We start from the raw sequence: 16,404 nt of genomic DNA on the forward strand, positions 1-16,404 counted from the left end.
GCAGTGATCTGTGATTGCACCTCTGCGCTCCAACCTGGGTGACAGAGTGAGAGCCTGTCTCAAACAAAGCTTCTTAAATTTCATTGCTCAGAGGTAATCACTGAACATTTTGCTTGTTTCTTTCAGACAGAGTTTTGCTCTTGTCATCCAGGCTAATGTGCAATGAGACAGTCTTGGCTCGCTGTAACCTCTGCCTCCCAGGTTCAAGCAATTCTCCAGCCTCAGCCTCCCAAGTATCTGAGACTACAGGCTTGTGCCACCATACCCGGCTAATTTTTGTATTTCTAGTAGAGACGGGGTTTCACCATGTTGGCCAGGTTGGTCTCAAACTCCTGACCTGAGGTGATCCACCTGCCTCAGCCTCCCAAAATACTGGGATTATAGGTGTGAGCCACCGCACCCAGCCTGTCACTGCATATTTTGGTGCTCTCCCTAGCTAGCCTCATTTATAGATATGTACAAATGTAATTAGAGGGGGAAAATTGTATTCACCAGAATGTAAGAGGGGAAGGCCTGTTACTCTGTGTACAGTGTTTCAATATAGCTTTTTTTTTGGCAGGAGGGAAAGGTAACATACACGCATAATAAATGATTCAAACAGTAAATAGCGTACAATCCTGTAAACGGGTGTCTTTCTTCTTTCCTTGATTTATAGCAGCCTTCCCCAGAGAAAATTTGTTACCACTATCTCGTGTATCTTTTTTGAGATTTCTTTGCTTAGCTATGTATTCCTTTGGATAAAGTTTTAAAATTTGTGTCTTATAAATTAACATACGGAAAAGGCTAGGTGGCTCACACTTGTAATTCCAGTGCTTTGAGAGGCTGAGGATTTGAGAGGACTGCTTGAGGCCAGGAATTTGAGACCAGCCTGGGCAACATAGCAAGATTCTATTTCTATTTAAAAAATTAACAAGACTGGGGGTGATGGCTTACACCTGTCATCCTAGCAGTTGAGAAGCTGAGGCAAGAAGATCGCTTGAGGTCAGGAGTTTGAGACCAGCCTGGCCAACATGGTGAAACTCTGTCTAATACAAACTAAAGGTGAAACTAAAAATACAAAAATTAGCTAGGCGTGCTGGTGCATGTCTGTAGTCCCAGCTACTTGGGCAGTGGGGTGGGGATGGTTTGAGGTGAGAAGATTTCTTGAGCCCAGGAGATCAAGGCTGCCAGTGAGCTGTGATCACGTGCCTCCGCACTCCAGCTTAGGTGGCAAAGCAAGACCCTGTGTCCAATAAGTAAAATTTAAAACATGGCCGGGCATAGTGACTCATGTCTGTAATCCCAGCACTGTTGGAGGCTGAGGCAGGTGGATCACCTGACAGCAGGAGTTCGATGCCAACCTCATCAATATGGCGAAACCCTTCCTCTACTAAAATATAACCAACCTCATCAATATGGCGAAACCCTTCCTCTACTAAAATATAAAAATTAGCCGGGTGTGGTGGTGGGAATCTGTAATCCCAGCTACTTGGGAGGCTGAGACAGGAGAATAGCTTGAACCTGGGAGGTGGAGGTTGCAGTAAGCCGAGATTGTGCCATTGCACTCCAACCTGGGTGACAAAGGAAGACTCTGTCTCAAAAATAAATAAATTAAATTAAATTAAAATTAAAAATATATAAAAATTTGGGCTGGGCGCAGTGGCTCACACCTGTAATCCTAGTACTTTGGGAGAACGAGGTGGGTGGATCATCTGAGGTCAGGAGTTCAAGACCAGCCTGGCCATCATGGTGAAACCCTATCTTAAAAAAAAAAAAAATATATATATATATATATATATATACACACATATATATATATTTTAAAAAATTAACAAAGAAATTAACATACAGCAATATTGACACTTTTAAAAAAGTACTATAAGTTTTAAAACATGTACAGATGGTTTTAACCACCTCCACAATCAAGATACAGAACGGCTTCATCACCCCTCTAACTCTCGTATGCTATCTTCTTTTTTGTTGTTGTTGTCACCCAGGCTAGAGTAGCACAATCATGGTTCACAGCAGCCTTGACGTCCCTGGGCTCAGGTGATCCTCCCGCTTCACCCTTCCAAGTAGCTAGGACTGCAGGTGCACAGCACCCCACATAGCTAATTTTTTAAGGTTTTTGTAGAGACAGGGTCTCATGTTACTCAGGCTTGTCTTGAACTCCTGGGCTCAAGCAATCCTCCCATCCTGGCCTCCCAATGTGTTAGGATCACAGGCATGAGCCACCGTGCCTGGCTTCATGCTTTCTATCCCTCGATTCCATATTCCTAGAAATCATTAATATGTACTTCAACACTATAGTTCTGTCTTTTTAAGAATGTCATATAATAAAATCATACAACATGTAACTCTTTTTAATTTTTTTATTGAGACAGGATCTTGCTCTGTTGCCCAAGCTGGAGTACATTGGCACAAGCATGGCTCACTACAGCTTCGACTTCCTGGCCTCATGTGATCCTCTCACCTCAGCCCCCAGAGTGGTTGGGGCTACAGGCATTTGCCACCATGTCTGGTAAATTTTTGCATATTTTGTATAGATGGGGGTCCCACTATGTTGCCCAGGCTGGTCTCGAATTCCTGGCCTCAAGCAATCCTCCTGCCTTGGCCTCCTAAAGTGCTGGGATTACAGGTGTGAGCCACTGCACCCAGACAATATGTAAGTCTTGAGACTGGCTTCTCGCACTCAGTGTAATGCCTCTGAGGATCATCCCAATTGTTATCGGTGTCAACAGTTCGTTCCTTTCCATTGTTAACTGGTATCCCATTAAATGAATGCACCAACGAAAAAAGTTTCTTTATAGTTTCAGCCACTGAAGAACATCTGGATAATTTCTAGTCGGGGGCAATGATGAATAGAGCTGCTATAAACATTCACATGCAGGATTTTGTGTGCACATAGGTTTTCATTTCAGTAAATACCTAAGAGTGGGGCTGCTGGGTCATGTGATAGGTATATATTTAACTGTTTAAGTTGCCCAACTATCTTCCAAGAGGCTGTACTATTTGGTATTCCTACCAGAAATGGATGAGAGTTGCAGTTGTTTCACAGGCTTAGCAGTACTAAGTATTGCTAATATCTTTTTCTTTTTTTTTTTCTTTTGAGACGGAGTCTTGCCCTGTTGCTCTGGCTGGAGTGCAGTAGCGCAATCTTGGCTCACTGCAACCTCCACTTCCCAGGTTCAAGCAATTCTTCTGCCTCAGCCTCATGTAAAAATTACTTTTTATTGTGGTTAAAAATATATATAATATAAAATTTACTATCTTCAAATTTCTTTTTTTTTTTTTGAGATGAAGTTTTGCTCTTGTTGCCCAGGCTAAAGTACAATGGCGCGATCTTGGCTCACCACACCTCTGCCTCCTGGGTTCAAACAATTCTCTTGCTTCAGGCTCCCGTGTAGCTGGTACTACAGGTGTGTGCCACCATGCCTGGCTAATTTTTTTTTTTTTTTGTATTTTTAGCAGAGATGGAATTTCTGCATGTTGGTCAGGCTGGTCTTGAACTCCCAACCTCAGGTGATCCACCTGCCTTGGTCTCCCAAAGGGCTGGGATTATAGGCATGAGCCACTGCATCCAGCCTATCTTCACAATTTCTAAGTGTTAAGTATATTCACATTGTCACCGAACAAAAAGTGGGTCCATTTGCCAGCATGCAACAGAAAGCCAAACACCAAAACACATGGTTTTTGCAGTTAGAAAGGTTTGTGAGTTGACAGACAAAGAGACAGAAAGAAATGGTCAAATCTGTCTCCTGGAGCTGGAATGCTGGGTTGGGTTTTATCAGCATAGGGCAATGAAGTGTGATTTGACTAGATCCCGCTATATGGTCACCCCGGAGCTCAATCTGATTGGATCATGGGTCCTGCCATGGTGTCTGCTTTTTTATTTTTATTTTTTATTTTAGAGTTGGGATCTCACCATGTTGCCCAGGCTGGTCTTGAACTCCTGGGCTCAAGCAATCTTTCTGCCTCAGTCTCCCAAAGTGCTGGGGTTACTGGTGCACACCACCAGAGCCCAGCCTGGTGTCTGCTTCTTCTTTTTTTTTTTTTTTTTTTAATTTGAGATAGATTCTCACTCTTATCACCCAGGCTGCAGTGCAGTGGCACAATCTTGGCTCACTGAAATCTCTGCCTCCTGGGTTCAAGCGATTCTCCTGCATCAGCCTCCTGAGTAGCTGGGATTACAGGTGCCTGCCACCATGCCCGGCTAATTTTGGTGTCTGCTTCTTAATTCAGCCTGGTTCCTTGGTCTAACACTTAGGTCCTGTTCATGGTTGCACATCTCGTTCATCTGGGTATTGCCCCCTTCAACCTGCAGGGCTATGACCGCTGGAAGACAACTCACAACTTTGCTACATAAAAGTTGAACCAGATTGGTCTAATGTGGTTACAACACTGCTGTGCAGCCAGTCCCCAGAACTTCCTCTTCTTGCAAAACTGAAACTCTGTACCCATCAAACAGCTCTCCATTCTCCCCTCCCCTCCCCCCTGGCAACCACCATTCTACTTTGCTTTGTGAATTTGACTACACTAGATACTTTGTATGAGTGGAAGCATATAATATGTGTCTTTTTGCAACTGGTTTATTTCCCTAGTATAATGTCCTCTTGGTTCATCCATGTTGTTGCATGTGTCAACATTTCCTTCCTTTTTTTTTTTTTTTTTTTTTTTTTTTGAGACAGAGTTTTGCTCTTGTTGCCCAGGCTGGAGTGCAGTGGTGCGATCTCAGCTCACCGCAACCTCTACCTTCTGGGTTCAAGCCATTCTCCTGCCTCAGCCTTCCAACTAGCTGGGATTACAGGCATGTGCCACCACGCCCAGCTAATTTTGTATTTTTAGTAGAGATGGGGTTTCTCCATGTTGGTCAGGTTGTTCTTGAACTCCCGACCTCAGGTGATCCACCTGCCTCGGCCTCCCAAAGTGCTGGGATTACGGGCGTGAGCCACCACGCCTGGCCTTCTTTCCTTTTAAATGGACTGTGATGGTTGGTTATGGTTGTGCATTTCTGTGAATATACTAAAAACCATTGAATTGTAACACTTTAAGTGGGTGAATTATATGGCATATGAATGATATCATAATTAAGCTGTTTAGGGGGAAAAAAGGGGAATTTGTTAGCAAGATACAGACTCACATAATTCAGAGACAGGGACTGGGCCTGCTTTATGCTGACGGGCCTGGGACTCTGGCCCAGAGCAGGGGTCCTCACCATGAGTCAAAACCCTAATCTGTAGCATCAGCACCACCTGGGAACTCCTTAGAAGGGCCTTGTGACTCAGAAACTCTAGTGCCGGGACTCAGCAAACTGTGGGGTTTTTCTTCTTTTTTTTTTCCTTTGAGACAGAGTCTCGCCCTATCGCCCAGGCTGGAGTGTAACGACCCAATATCAGCTCACTGCAACCTCCTCTGTCTCCTGTGTTCAAGTGATTCCCCTGCCTCAGCCTCCCAAGTAGCTGCGAGTACAGGTGCCTGTTACCACACCCAACTAATTTTTGTATTTTTAGTAGAGACCAGGTTTTGCCATGTTGGCCAGGCTGGTCTCGAACTTCCCACCTCAGGTGATCTACCCATCTCGGCCTCACAAAACACTAGGATTACAGGTGTGAGCCACCGACTCAGTTTAGCAATCTGTGTTTTGACAAACTCTCTAGGTGCTGGTGATGGAGGCTCATGTTTGAGAATCCCTGGCCTAGACCACCTCTGGAAAACAGGGAAAGTTTCCATCTCACCTCTGGTCTGCCTGTGCGTTTCCTCTCTTGATGCAGATAAGCTGTCTTCACTGACCATTCACTTTCACATTCCTGCAAAAGTCTTCATGGTAGAAACAGCCACCACAATGCCTAAGTTGAAATCTCTTTTGGGGCTGGGCACAGTGGCTCACGCCTGTAATCCCAGCACTTTGGGAGGTTGAGGTGGGCAGCTCACTTGAAGCCAGGAGTTTGAAACCGGCCTGACCAACATGGTGAAACCTCATCTCTACTGAAAATACAAAAATTAGCTGGGCATGGTGGCAGATGCCTGTAATCCCAGCTACTCGGGAGGATGAGGCAGAATCACTTGAACCCGGGAGGCAAAGGCTGCAGTGAGCTGAGATCACGCCACTGCACTCCAGACTGGGTAACAGAGCGAGACTCCATCTCAAAAAAAAAAAAAAAAAAAAAAAGGGGAAATCTCTTTTGGAGCACAAGCTAACCTGAGATGGGCATCCAGTTCCAGTTGCAGGTTCCCAGGGAAGAACTCAGGTGATCCGGCTTGCATCAGCAACCTCCTCCAGGCTTTTCCTGGTATATCCCTCAATGAAGGAAGGCTGGGCTGGTAAGGTATAGTTAGTTCCCAGAAAAGGCATGAGGGAAACAGAAAAAAAATAATAATTTTTTTTCTGGCAATAGAGGAAAATCTAGGGTAACCAATCATCTGTGTTTGCCTAGGACTTTTCTGGGTTTGGCACTGAAAATCCTGTGTCCTGGGAAACCCCCAGTCCTGAGGAAATGACAATTGGTCACACAAGAACTGAAAAGCTGGCCAGATGTGGTGGTTTACACCTGTAATCCCAGAAATTTGGGAGGCCGAGGTGGGTGGATCACTTGAGGTCAGGAATTTGAGATCAGCCTGGCCAAGATGAAAAATCCCCGTCTCTACTAAAAATACAAAAATTAACCAAGCATCTATCGTGGCGGGCACCTGTAGTCCCAGCTGCTCCAGAGGCTAAGGCAGGAGAATCACTTGAACCCAGGAAGCAGACAGAGGCTGCAGTGAGCTGAGATCATGCCACTGCACTCCAACCTGGGCAACAGAGAAAGACTCCATCTCAAAAAAAAAAAAAAAAAAAAAAAAGATAGAGAGAGAGAGAATCAGAGCAACAGAGAGGAATTAGTCCTGAAAGTTGGAGTCTTAGAAGGTAAAGGATTTGGGCATTGGAGAAAGAGGGAAATTGGAATGTTGGAGGCTGTAGAGAGATCTAGAAGGCTGGAGGACAATGATGAGAGCTTTGAGTTTGTTCAGGGAAAGAGGCTCTGGGGTCTAAATGCAGTGGTGTGGAACCAGAGCAGGTATGTCCTCAGTACCCACTAAGCAGAGTGACAGGGAAGTGGGGAGTTATGAGTGGATGTAAATATCTAAATTCTTCAGGAAGTAAGAGCTGGCTGGCAGGCAGTGTGGCCCCAGGAAGCAGGGAGCCACAGGCAGCGTGATAATGTGACGTGGTCTAGGTAGGGTGCTTGGCTGGTGGGGTAGCCGAGCCTTTGTCTTGTTTCCTGACTTGGTAACTCATTAAATACACAATTCCTCCAGTGTTTCAAAGGGCTATTGGTTTTTGGTAAAAATCTCTAAATTATTTCCTTTTTTGTTTTTTGAGACAGAGTTTCGCTCTTGTCACTCATGCTGGAGGGCAGTGGCAGGATCTTGGCTCACTGCAACCTCCTCTTCCCGGGTTCAAGTGATTCTCTAGTGTCAGCCTCCCGAATACCTGGGATTACAGGCTCCCGCCACTATGACTGGGTAATTTTTGTATTTTTAGTAGAGATGGGATTTCACCATGTTGGCCATGCTGGCCTCAAACTCCTGGCCTCAAGTGATCCACCTGCTTTGGCTTCCCAAAGTGCTGGGATTACAGGTGTGAGCCACGGTGCCCAGACTCTGTGAATTATTTCTAAATAAGACCAGAAGTGACTGACTCCACGTATTTGTAAAACAGTGTTTAATCACTTATAGTTGTTTACAGTGAACCAATTCCAAGGCACTGTCACATTATCTGTTCTCCTGTGTGTCGGATGGGTAGGCATTATGAACACCGCACCACGAAGCCCTGCTTTTTTTTTTTTTTTTTTTGGAGGGGGCATCTAACTCTGCCACCCAGGCTGAAGTACAGTGGCGTGATCACAGCTCAGCTCACTGAAGCCTTGACCTCCCAGGCTCCAGGATCCTCCCACCTCAGCCTCCAGAGTAGCTGGGACTATAGGCTCGTGCCATGTCACCTGGCTAATTTTTTTATTTTTTGCAGAGATGGGGTCTCACTATGTTGCCCAGGCTGGTCTTGAAGTCTTGGGCTCAAGCCATCCTCCCACCTTGGCCTCCCCATGTGCAGGGATTACAAGTGTGAGTCCCTGTTTCCGGTTCCCCTTTTTGTAGGGGAAGCCAGCTTAGGAAGGCAGTTATTTGGCTGGAAAGAAATGGTGTTGGGATTGGCACCAATGAGTCTGGTTTTTAGGACACCTCTCTTTCTAGTGCTGTATGAGAGAGTCACTTTTCACCTCACGGTCAGCGGTGCTTTTTGTATTTGTGAGGGGAGATCATTCATCCATCAGCCTGGCTGTCCAGCAGTTCGGCCAGATCACACCAGCACCAATGCCTTGCTCACCACCCTGAAGTATAGGTGTTGTTTTATTCTTATTTTTTTGAGATGGAGTTTCGCTCTTGTTACCCAGGCTGGAGTGCAATGGCGCGATCTCGGCTCACCGCAACCTCCGCCTCCTGGGTTCAGGCAATTCTCCTGCCTCAGCCTCCTGAGTAGCTGGGATTACAGGCACACGCCACCATGCCCAGCTAATTTTTTGTAATTTTAGTAGAGACGGGGTTTCACCATGTTGACCAGGATGGTCTCGATCTCTTGACCTCGTGATCCACCCACCTCGGCCTCCCAAAGTGCTGGGATTACAGGCTTGAGCCACCGCGCCCGGCCCACCCTGAAGTATTAATAATACTGGGCTGAGTATCAGTAAACTGGATACAATATGAATTATACAAATTAAGCTTTTGGGGTGAAAGCTACATTCCCCCCTCCTCTGCACCTGGATTCCAAAGAGAAAACCGACGAGGAAAGACTTTGAGTGTGATAAGAGAGATGAGGTCAGAGGTAGTTTGGTGCTCCCTTTACTGAATTAGGAATGTTTTTTTTTCTATTCTCTTTCCCTGGTGTTCTCTGTATCCTATTTCTTTTTCTGAAATGAATTTCACTCTGTTTATGTTCAGAAAACCGCATAGCTACTTAGTACTTTCCCACCCCAGCATTTCACAACTGTCTCTCAGAAAATCTTTGAGCAAGGCTCCTTTTGGCTGTAGGCAGTTAACTGGTGCTCTCAAGATTCATGGAAGTTCAAGATCTGTAAAGTCAAAAAATCATAAGTCGGGAACCTTCTGTACCTCTAAGTAAGGACATTTTCCTGTATAACCACAATATCATTATTATACGTAACAAAATTAATGAGAGTTCTTCCTGCTTGATTTTCAATGGCTGCCTACTATCCAATGCATGCATATATCCTAAAGTTATTGATGGACATCAAAATGCCTGTTGATGGACATTGAAGATATTTCTACTTTTTCATTAGGGGAAACCACTCTAAGATGAACATTCTTATGCATACATCCTTTTATCCTGTAAGAGTCCCGTTACTACCTGAGAAAATTGTGACTGCTTGTTTTCCTGGCAGGGAGCTGTGAAATCCAATTCAAAGGCATTGTCTTTTAAAAAATAATATTTCTTTTCTTTTTTTCACATCAGGCAGGTAATGTGCAGATGTGGTAACAAGTTTGGAGGGAGGTACGTCTCACACATACACGTGAAATTCCCATTATTATGCTTGTCAACTACAAGAGGATCAAGGTATTGTCTTTCAGTAAAGCATAACATATCAACATATCTCTGTCCCTGATGCAGTCAGCATGGCTTTGCCTGAACTTTTACTACAGTCTGTGTGCCAAAGAAGACTGATGTTATCGGATTTTTCTGGACAAGGACGAGCGCCTTCTACTAACTCTCCAAGGCCAGTGGGCATGATGGCAGACGCTATGGACTGAGTTGTGTACCCCCAAAATTCATATGTTGATGTCCTAGCCCCCAATGTGACTGTATCCAGACATAATGTCTTTAGGAGGTAATTAAGGTCAAATGAGGTCATAAGGTAGAGCCCTAATCCAAGAGGATTGTGGCCTTACAAGAAGAGGAGCAACAAAGTGGTCACCTGCAAGTCAGACACAGGGTCCCTGTAGAACCTGATCAGGCTGGTACCCTCATCTTGAATTTCCAGCCTCCAACACTGTGAGAAAATAAATTTCTCTTCTTCAAGCTGGTATTTTGTTATGGTAGGTCGAGCTGACTAAGATTTTGATGAAGTCTGACCAGAATTTTCGGTGGAGGTGACAGAAACTTAATTTGAATTAGCTTAAGAAAAAAAGAATATTTCTTCAAAGAACTCTAGGAAAGAAAAGGCTGGGTATTGAAGTAAAACCACTGGCCTCTGCCACGCTGTCTTTGTAACTTCTCCCCAAAGTGCAGTGGCTCACTTTACCCTGAAGTTGGAGGATAATGTGGGGTGGGGTGGGGTGGGTGTCAAAGGGAGAGAAGAGAATTGACGAGGCCTCTATAGGGCCACAACCTATGCTTATTACTGTATCTTGAAGTTCACCACAAATTTTCTTTTATTTTGCTTGGGGGGAACAGAATCTTGCTCTGTTGCCCAGGCTGGAGCGCAGTGCCGCGATCTTGGCTCACCGCGACCTCCGCCTCCTGGGTTCAAGTGATTCTCCTGCTTCAGCCTACCGAGTAGCTGGAATTATAGGCGCACACCACCACACCTGGCTAATTTTTGTATTTTTAGTAGAGATGAGGTTTCACCATGTTGGTCAGGCTGGTCTTGAAAGCTTCATCCTCACATCCTTCCCTATTTCCATAAAGGCCGTTTCTTCCTTTAGGTTCCATATCTCAAAGGCCTGGATTCTCTTCCCTCTCATCATACCTTGCATCTCAAATAATCACCATTTCAAGATTCATCCCCCTAAGTTCATAAGTACGTCTGTATCTCCATGCCCACTGCCAACACTTTACTCCAGGCTACGTTCACTCCTCACCACGATTATTGCAATCATTTCTTATTTCTGTTCTTGCCACCCTCCCAGCTCAAGCCATTTCATGTTGAAGCTAGAATAGTTTTTTTTTTTTAAGACTAAGGAACTGGGCTGGGCGCGGTGGCTCACGCCTGTAATCCCAGTACTTTGGGAGGCCAAGGCGGGTGGATCACGAGGTCAAGAGATCGAGACCATCCTGGTCAACATGGTGAAACCCCATCTCTACTAAAAATACAAAATATCAGCTGGGCATGGTGGTGTGTGCCTGTAATCCCAGCTACTCAGGAGGCTGAAGCAGGAGAATTGCCTGACCCCAGGAGGCGGAGGTTGCAGTGAGCCGAGATCGCGCCATTGCACTCCAGCCTGGGTAACAAGAGCGAAACTCCATCTCAAAAAAAAAAAAAAAAAAACTAGGGAACTAAGAAACATGTTCCTTAAGACATTCGTTAAGCACCCACTATGTATCAGGTAATGGTGGGAGGTCACAAAGACGGGTAAAACACTGTTTAGCTTCATTTCTTACTCCTACCCAACGCCAACTCTATGCTTCACCTAGTTTCAGTCTTCAGAACATAATTTTTTCCCTTGCCTCTAGGCTTTCATATTGTTGCTTCTGCCTACAATATTTAACTCTTTGCCTAATTGCTTCCTATTTATCCATCAGTCTGGTCTCAGTGTAGACATAATTTCTCCAGATGGTGTTCCCAATCTCTCTACTCTGGGTTAGGTATCACCTCTACCTTTTTTTCCTCCCCCCAGTTGTTAGCTAAATATCCAAGTGGTGTTTTAATAATCCCTAACCATAGAACTTTTTTTTTTTTTTTTTTTGAGACAGAGTCTTGCTCTGTCGCCTAGGCTAAAGTGCAGTGGCACGATTTTGGCTCACAGCAACCTCTGCCTCCCGGGTTCAAGCGATTCTCCTGCCTCAGCCTCCTGAGCACCCAGCCCATAGAACTTTTAAAAATAAGTTTTGGTTGGGCACAGTGGTTCATACCTGTAATCCCAGCACTTTGGGAGGCCGAGGCGGGTGGATCACTTGCCGTCAGGAGTTCGAGACCAGCCTGGCTGACACGGTGCAACCCCATCTCTACTAAAAATACAAGAATCAGCTGGGTGTGATTGTGAGTGCCTGTAATCCCAGCAATGCAGGAGGCTGAGGCCTGAGAAGCACTTGAACCCAGGAGGTGGAGGTTGGAGTGAGCTGAGATTGTGCCATTGTACTCTAGAGTGACTCTAGGGCAACAGAGTGACAATCCATCTCAAAACAAAAAAATAAAACACACACACAAACAAAACCCAAAAAATGGAGTTGTCTTTTCATTGTTGAACTGTAAGAGTTCTTTATATATTCTGGATACTAATCAGTTATTAGATATGTGATTTGCACATTCCCCCCCTGTTGTGGACTATCACTTCACTTTCTTGACAGTGTCCTTTCATACACAGAAAAAAATTTGTTTTGAGATATGATCTCTCACTCTGTTTCCCAGGCTGGAGTGCAGTGGCACAATCTCTGCTCACAGCAACCCCCACCTCCTGGGCCAAAGCAATACTTCCACCTCAGCCTCCCAAGTAGCTGGGATTACAGGCACCCACCACCACGCCTCCACTAATTTTTTTGTATTTCTTTGTAGAGATGAGGTCTCATTTTGTTGCCCAGGCAGACTGGTCTTGAACTCCCGGCCTCAGGCAATCCTCTTGCTTCGGCCTCCCAAAATGCTGGGATTACAGTTGTGAGCCATCAACCCCAGCACTAAATCTTTTTTTAAATGAATGATTACGTAACTAAAATATCAAGTTTCTTTTTTCTGTCTAAAATGATATCAACTCTGTGCAGTAACACTGTTTCCATTATGGTATTGGCAGTTAAAAAGTCCTTGACTAACAATTCAGAAGCAAATGAACACACAAGATGATAGGGATTGTGTGATTTAACAGCTTTTGGAGCAACACGGATCTGGATTCAAATCCTAGCTTTCATTTAAGAACTGTATCCTCGGGCAAATTACATTACCTATTTCTCTTTCTTTAAAATGGTGTTTTTTGTTTTTTAAGTGCCAGGTGATTATTCCCTCACATGTGAGGTGGCTCACATACACAATACACACAGTACACACAGGCATTGGCATCGTGGGAGAGGGCAGCACCCCTGGCTTCTGAGGGGAGGATTGGCTTCACAATGTAAGAAGGGAGAGGATGATTTCTCTCTCATCCCCTCACTAAGGCCTAGGAGACCCATACCCGTTTCACCTCTCAGCCAAGTAGATGTCACCTTGGTGACATTTAGTTCCAACCATTATAGTAAGTGGAGAAGGGAGTGGCCTGGTTCCAACCATTACAGGGTGAAGATATAAATAGTAAAGAAGGTACAGTTTGGATGAAGCCATAAGAGGGGGCAGATGATACCAGCAGTAGCATGTGCAGGGCAGGGGCAGTTACTGGGCTTCTGGGCTGCTTAGTCCCTAGCTTGGCAGGAAGGGTAGGAAAGATGGATGGTTCTCATTGTTTGGCATTGCTGATGTCCATGAATTCTGGCTTGAGGGAAGCACCACCCCTGAGGAGGCCATCCACGCCAGGCTGTCTGGCCAGCTCCTTGCAGGTTGCCCTGGTCACAGAGCCTCCAGAAATGATACCAGTTCTTTGAGCCACCATATCAGAGACTTTGGACTTAAGCCATCCTCGAGCTTCTCATGTACTTCCTGGGCCTGTTGGGGTGTTGCAGTCTCGCCCGTACTAGTGGCCCACACAGGTCCATAGGCCAGGATGACCTTGCTCTAGTCCTTCACATTATCTGTGATGACTTTGTCTGCTGGAAAACAACCTTCTCAGTGATGCCAGCTTCCTTTTCATCTAGCTTCTTTCCACTGCAGGAGATTACCCTCTGCCAGAGCCCGGGCCACTCTCTGCCCAGTCAGCTCATCTGACTCCCCCAAGACATGCCTTCTCTCTGAGTGCCCCAGGACCACACCATCCACGTGGCTCTGCAGTCTTTGATCATGCCAGGGTTGATCTCCCCAGTAACAGCCCCATTAGTCACTTTGTAGCAGTCTGGGCAGCCACAGCAATCTTGAGATCTAGCTTCTGCCAGGCAAAGTCGATATAGGCAGTGGGGGAAGCACAAATTACCTCAGTGTCGGTAGGCACTGTGACCGCATTCTGAGTGCGGATGAGCTCTCCCAGACACCACTTCTGCCCGTTCATCTTCCAGTTTCTCCCCACGAAGAACTTCCTGGAGGGCATCATGGCGCTGGAGCCATGGTCAGTGTCAGTGCCTAAAATGGGTTTTATTAATAGTTGGTAAGGCTGTTAGGGGGATTAAATGAGATCTTGTAACTACAGTGTTTTACACATTGTGAGCATTTATCAAATAGCAGTTATTTACTAGTGCACATACTGTTACCTTTTGTCTCCAATTTCTCCATAGCACAGTTTCCAAGATTTCTATTTTCTTTTGTGAATTATTAGACACTAGTTTTGGATTCCGACAGAAAGGCAGTCACAAAAATACCGTTTAATGTGAGAATAATCCTACAAGATGTATGCAAAATGCTCTGGAGTTAGAGCACCAGGAACTGTAAGCAGAAAGAAAGACCTCCTCTGGGCTTAAGACTTAATAAAGCGGAGCTGAACAGATATTCTAGGCATTTCTCTATGTGGCACATATTTCAGGCTTGTAAAACAGTTCCGTTGACTACGTGTCTGTCTCCTTCACTAGAGCCAGCGTAGGAACCACGTCTTAAGTCATCTTTGGATCTCTAGTACTGTGGCCACTCTACGGAGAGTTGAATTGACGCGCCTTGACCACCAGGGCAGAAAAGGATTCTTTGGAGAGGGATGGGGAAGTCGGAAAGGGGAGGAAAAAGCCGGCTTCATTTCCAAGGACCTGAAAGCAGCTCAGATATAGGACACATGTCGGTGCTATAGCCCCCAAGCTGGAAGCGAGAAACCCAGACAACAACTCTAGCACTTCTCGCCGGCTCCTGGCCCAGCAGGGTCACTTCCTGGAGGGGGCGGGAGACAAGAGGAGGCGTGCCGGGAAGGAGGCCGTTTGTAGTGCACCAGGCGGAAGTGTGCCAAAGGTGTCGGTGCTGCCGCTTCCGGTCCGGGTAAACGCGCCTTAGGTGCACTCTGTGGTGTGTGGCGTGCGAAGATGGGCTTCTGAGGGCAAATCAGCGAGTGAAGAGGTGAGCACCAGAATCTGGACTCAGAAGTCTGGAGTCTAGTGGAAAAACCGGAAAAAAGGCCAGGAACCTGAATACGACCTAATAGCTGTTTCCGAGGGGCAACTTCCATGGGGACCCTTCTGCCCTGGTAACGGCCGAAGAGGAGGAGATGGCGCCAGTCAGGGAGCGGCCGTGGCCCAGACAGTGAGGAAGCGCGAAGGAGGAGCAACCGGGGAAGCCTCGGAAGAAGAATCAGAGCCGTCGCTACCGCCACTACCGCCACCACCATGGAAGGAGCAAAGCCGACATTGCAGCTCGTGTACCAGGCAGTGCAGGCGCTTTACCACGACCCAGATCCCAGCGGAAAGGAGCGCGCTTCGTTTTGGCTTGGGGAGCTGCAGCGTTCGGTGAGGGGCCCGGAGAGGCAGTTCTATGCCGCGGGGCCGGGGCGGGGTGGGACCTAGGCTCCTGGGGAGAGCCTGAGCCCGGCGGTTGGCCTCAGGAGGTCCTCCTTGGGGAGGAGCTGCAGCCGTGGGGTGGGGCTGCGAAGCTACATCGTTGCCGCGTTTCGGAAACTAGTCGCACCTGATCGGTCGACTTTTCGTCCTTTCCCCACCGGGTAGAATCTGATTTGTAGGTCTTCTCGATTGCGGCATCGATCTAGTCCTGTTTAAGTTCTCCCTTTGCTGTTGCTTCTTGGGCCGTGCTTTTCCGTTTTGTCTTCCCACCAAATCCAATCCCAGTGTTTCTCCACCTTCCGCTTAAGAAGGCTTTATTCGTCTCCCCTCCGTGTCCAAGAACTGCATCTGGCAATTTCCTCCTAGTCGTAGCCTTCTGCCTCATTCTTTTTGCCTATTTTCATTCCAGTTTGAGTCTGTTCTTCTCGAAACTTCTCAGGTTTCTAGATTCTTGTGTGAATTTTCCCCTTGCTTTGGAGTGGCAACATAATATGAAGAAAAAATATTAATTCTGCTTTCAGAAAATCTTTGGCGTTCTCATTTTGTTTCTTATTAATCCTCTAACCTTGTTATTTCTCTGGCTTTTAGGTTTTTATTTATAAGATGGGTATCACTGCCGCTTTGATGATTCCGTATAACTGTAGGTGCATCCAATGAGATATTTAATTGTAGCTTATATGTATTGTATTTCCGAATTATTTGATTCATGTTTTATGCTTCCTCCCCTAATTTTCACACCTTTGCTGTGCTTCATTTCTGTGTGAATGTGTATACTTGGTGATCTGGCTGACGTAGGTAGCATGTACTTTAAAAATGGTTAAGTACTTTGAAAACTAAAGAGGCATTTTTACAGACTGACATTTTTACAGCCTCACCTTTACCTTTATTTTTGCATTTTATATTCACAAGCATATTTTTTTGCCCCCCCCCACCTTTATTTTAACTAAGCTGATATT

The 16,404-nt window shown here is 45.9% G+C and overlaps 1 protein-coding gene, 1 non-coding gene and 1 pseudogene across 3 annotated transcripts in view; 1 reads left to right on the plus strand and 2 right to left on the minus strand.

Moving 5' to 3' along the window:
• Positions 1-9,478: 9,478 nt before the first annotated feature.
• LOC116550480 lies at positions 9,479-9,582 on the minus strand. Its single transcript, XR_004268442.1, has one exon. It is a non-coding gene; the product is annotated as a small nucleolar RNA U13 (small nucleolar RNA).
• A 3,284-nt stretch (positions 9,583-12,866) lies between these two features.
• On the minus strand, positions 12,867-14,821 carry LOC116550199 (annotated as a pseudogene).
• Positions 14,822-14,860: 39 nt separating this feature from the next.
• TNPO3 (transportin 3) overlaps positions 14,861-16,404 on the plus strand; it is a 101,636-nt gene continuing 100,092 nt past the window's right edge. Inside the window, exon 1 of one of the 2 annotated variants that reach the window (XM_032276017.1) lies at positions 14,861-15,397. In XM_032276017.1, coding sequence (XP_032131908.1) covers positions 15,278-15,397 — 120 coding nt within the window. In that variant the 5' untranslated portion in view covers positions 14,861-15,277. The remainder of the gene's footprint in view (positions 15,398-16,404) is intronic. The other variant, XM_032276018.1, reaches the window with a different exon arrangement.

This window comes from Sapajus apella, unplaced genomic scaffold, assembly GCF_009761245.1.
Source record: "Sapajus apella isolate SASKATOON/1434 unplaced genomic scaffold, GSC_monkey_1.0 scaffold7, whole genome shotgun sequence".
NCBI lineage: Eukaryota > Metazoa > Chordata > Mammalia > Primates > Cebidae > Sapajus > Sapajus apella.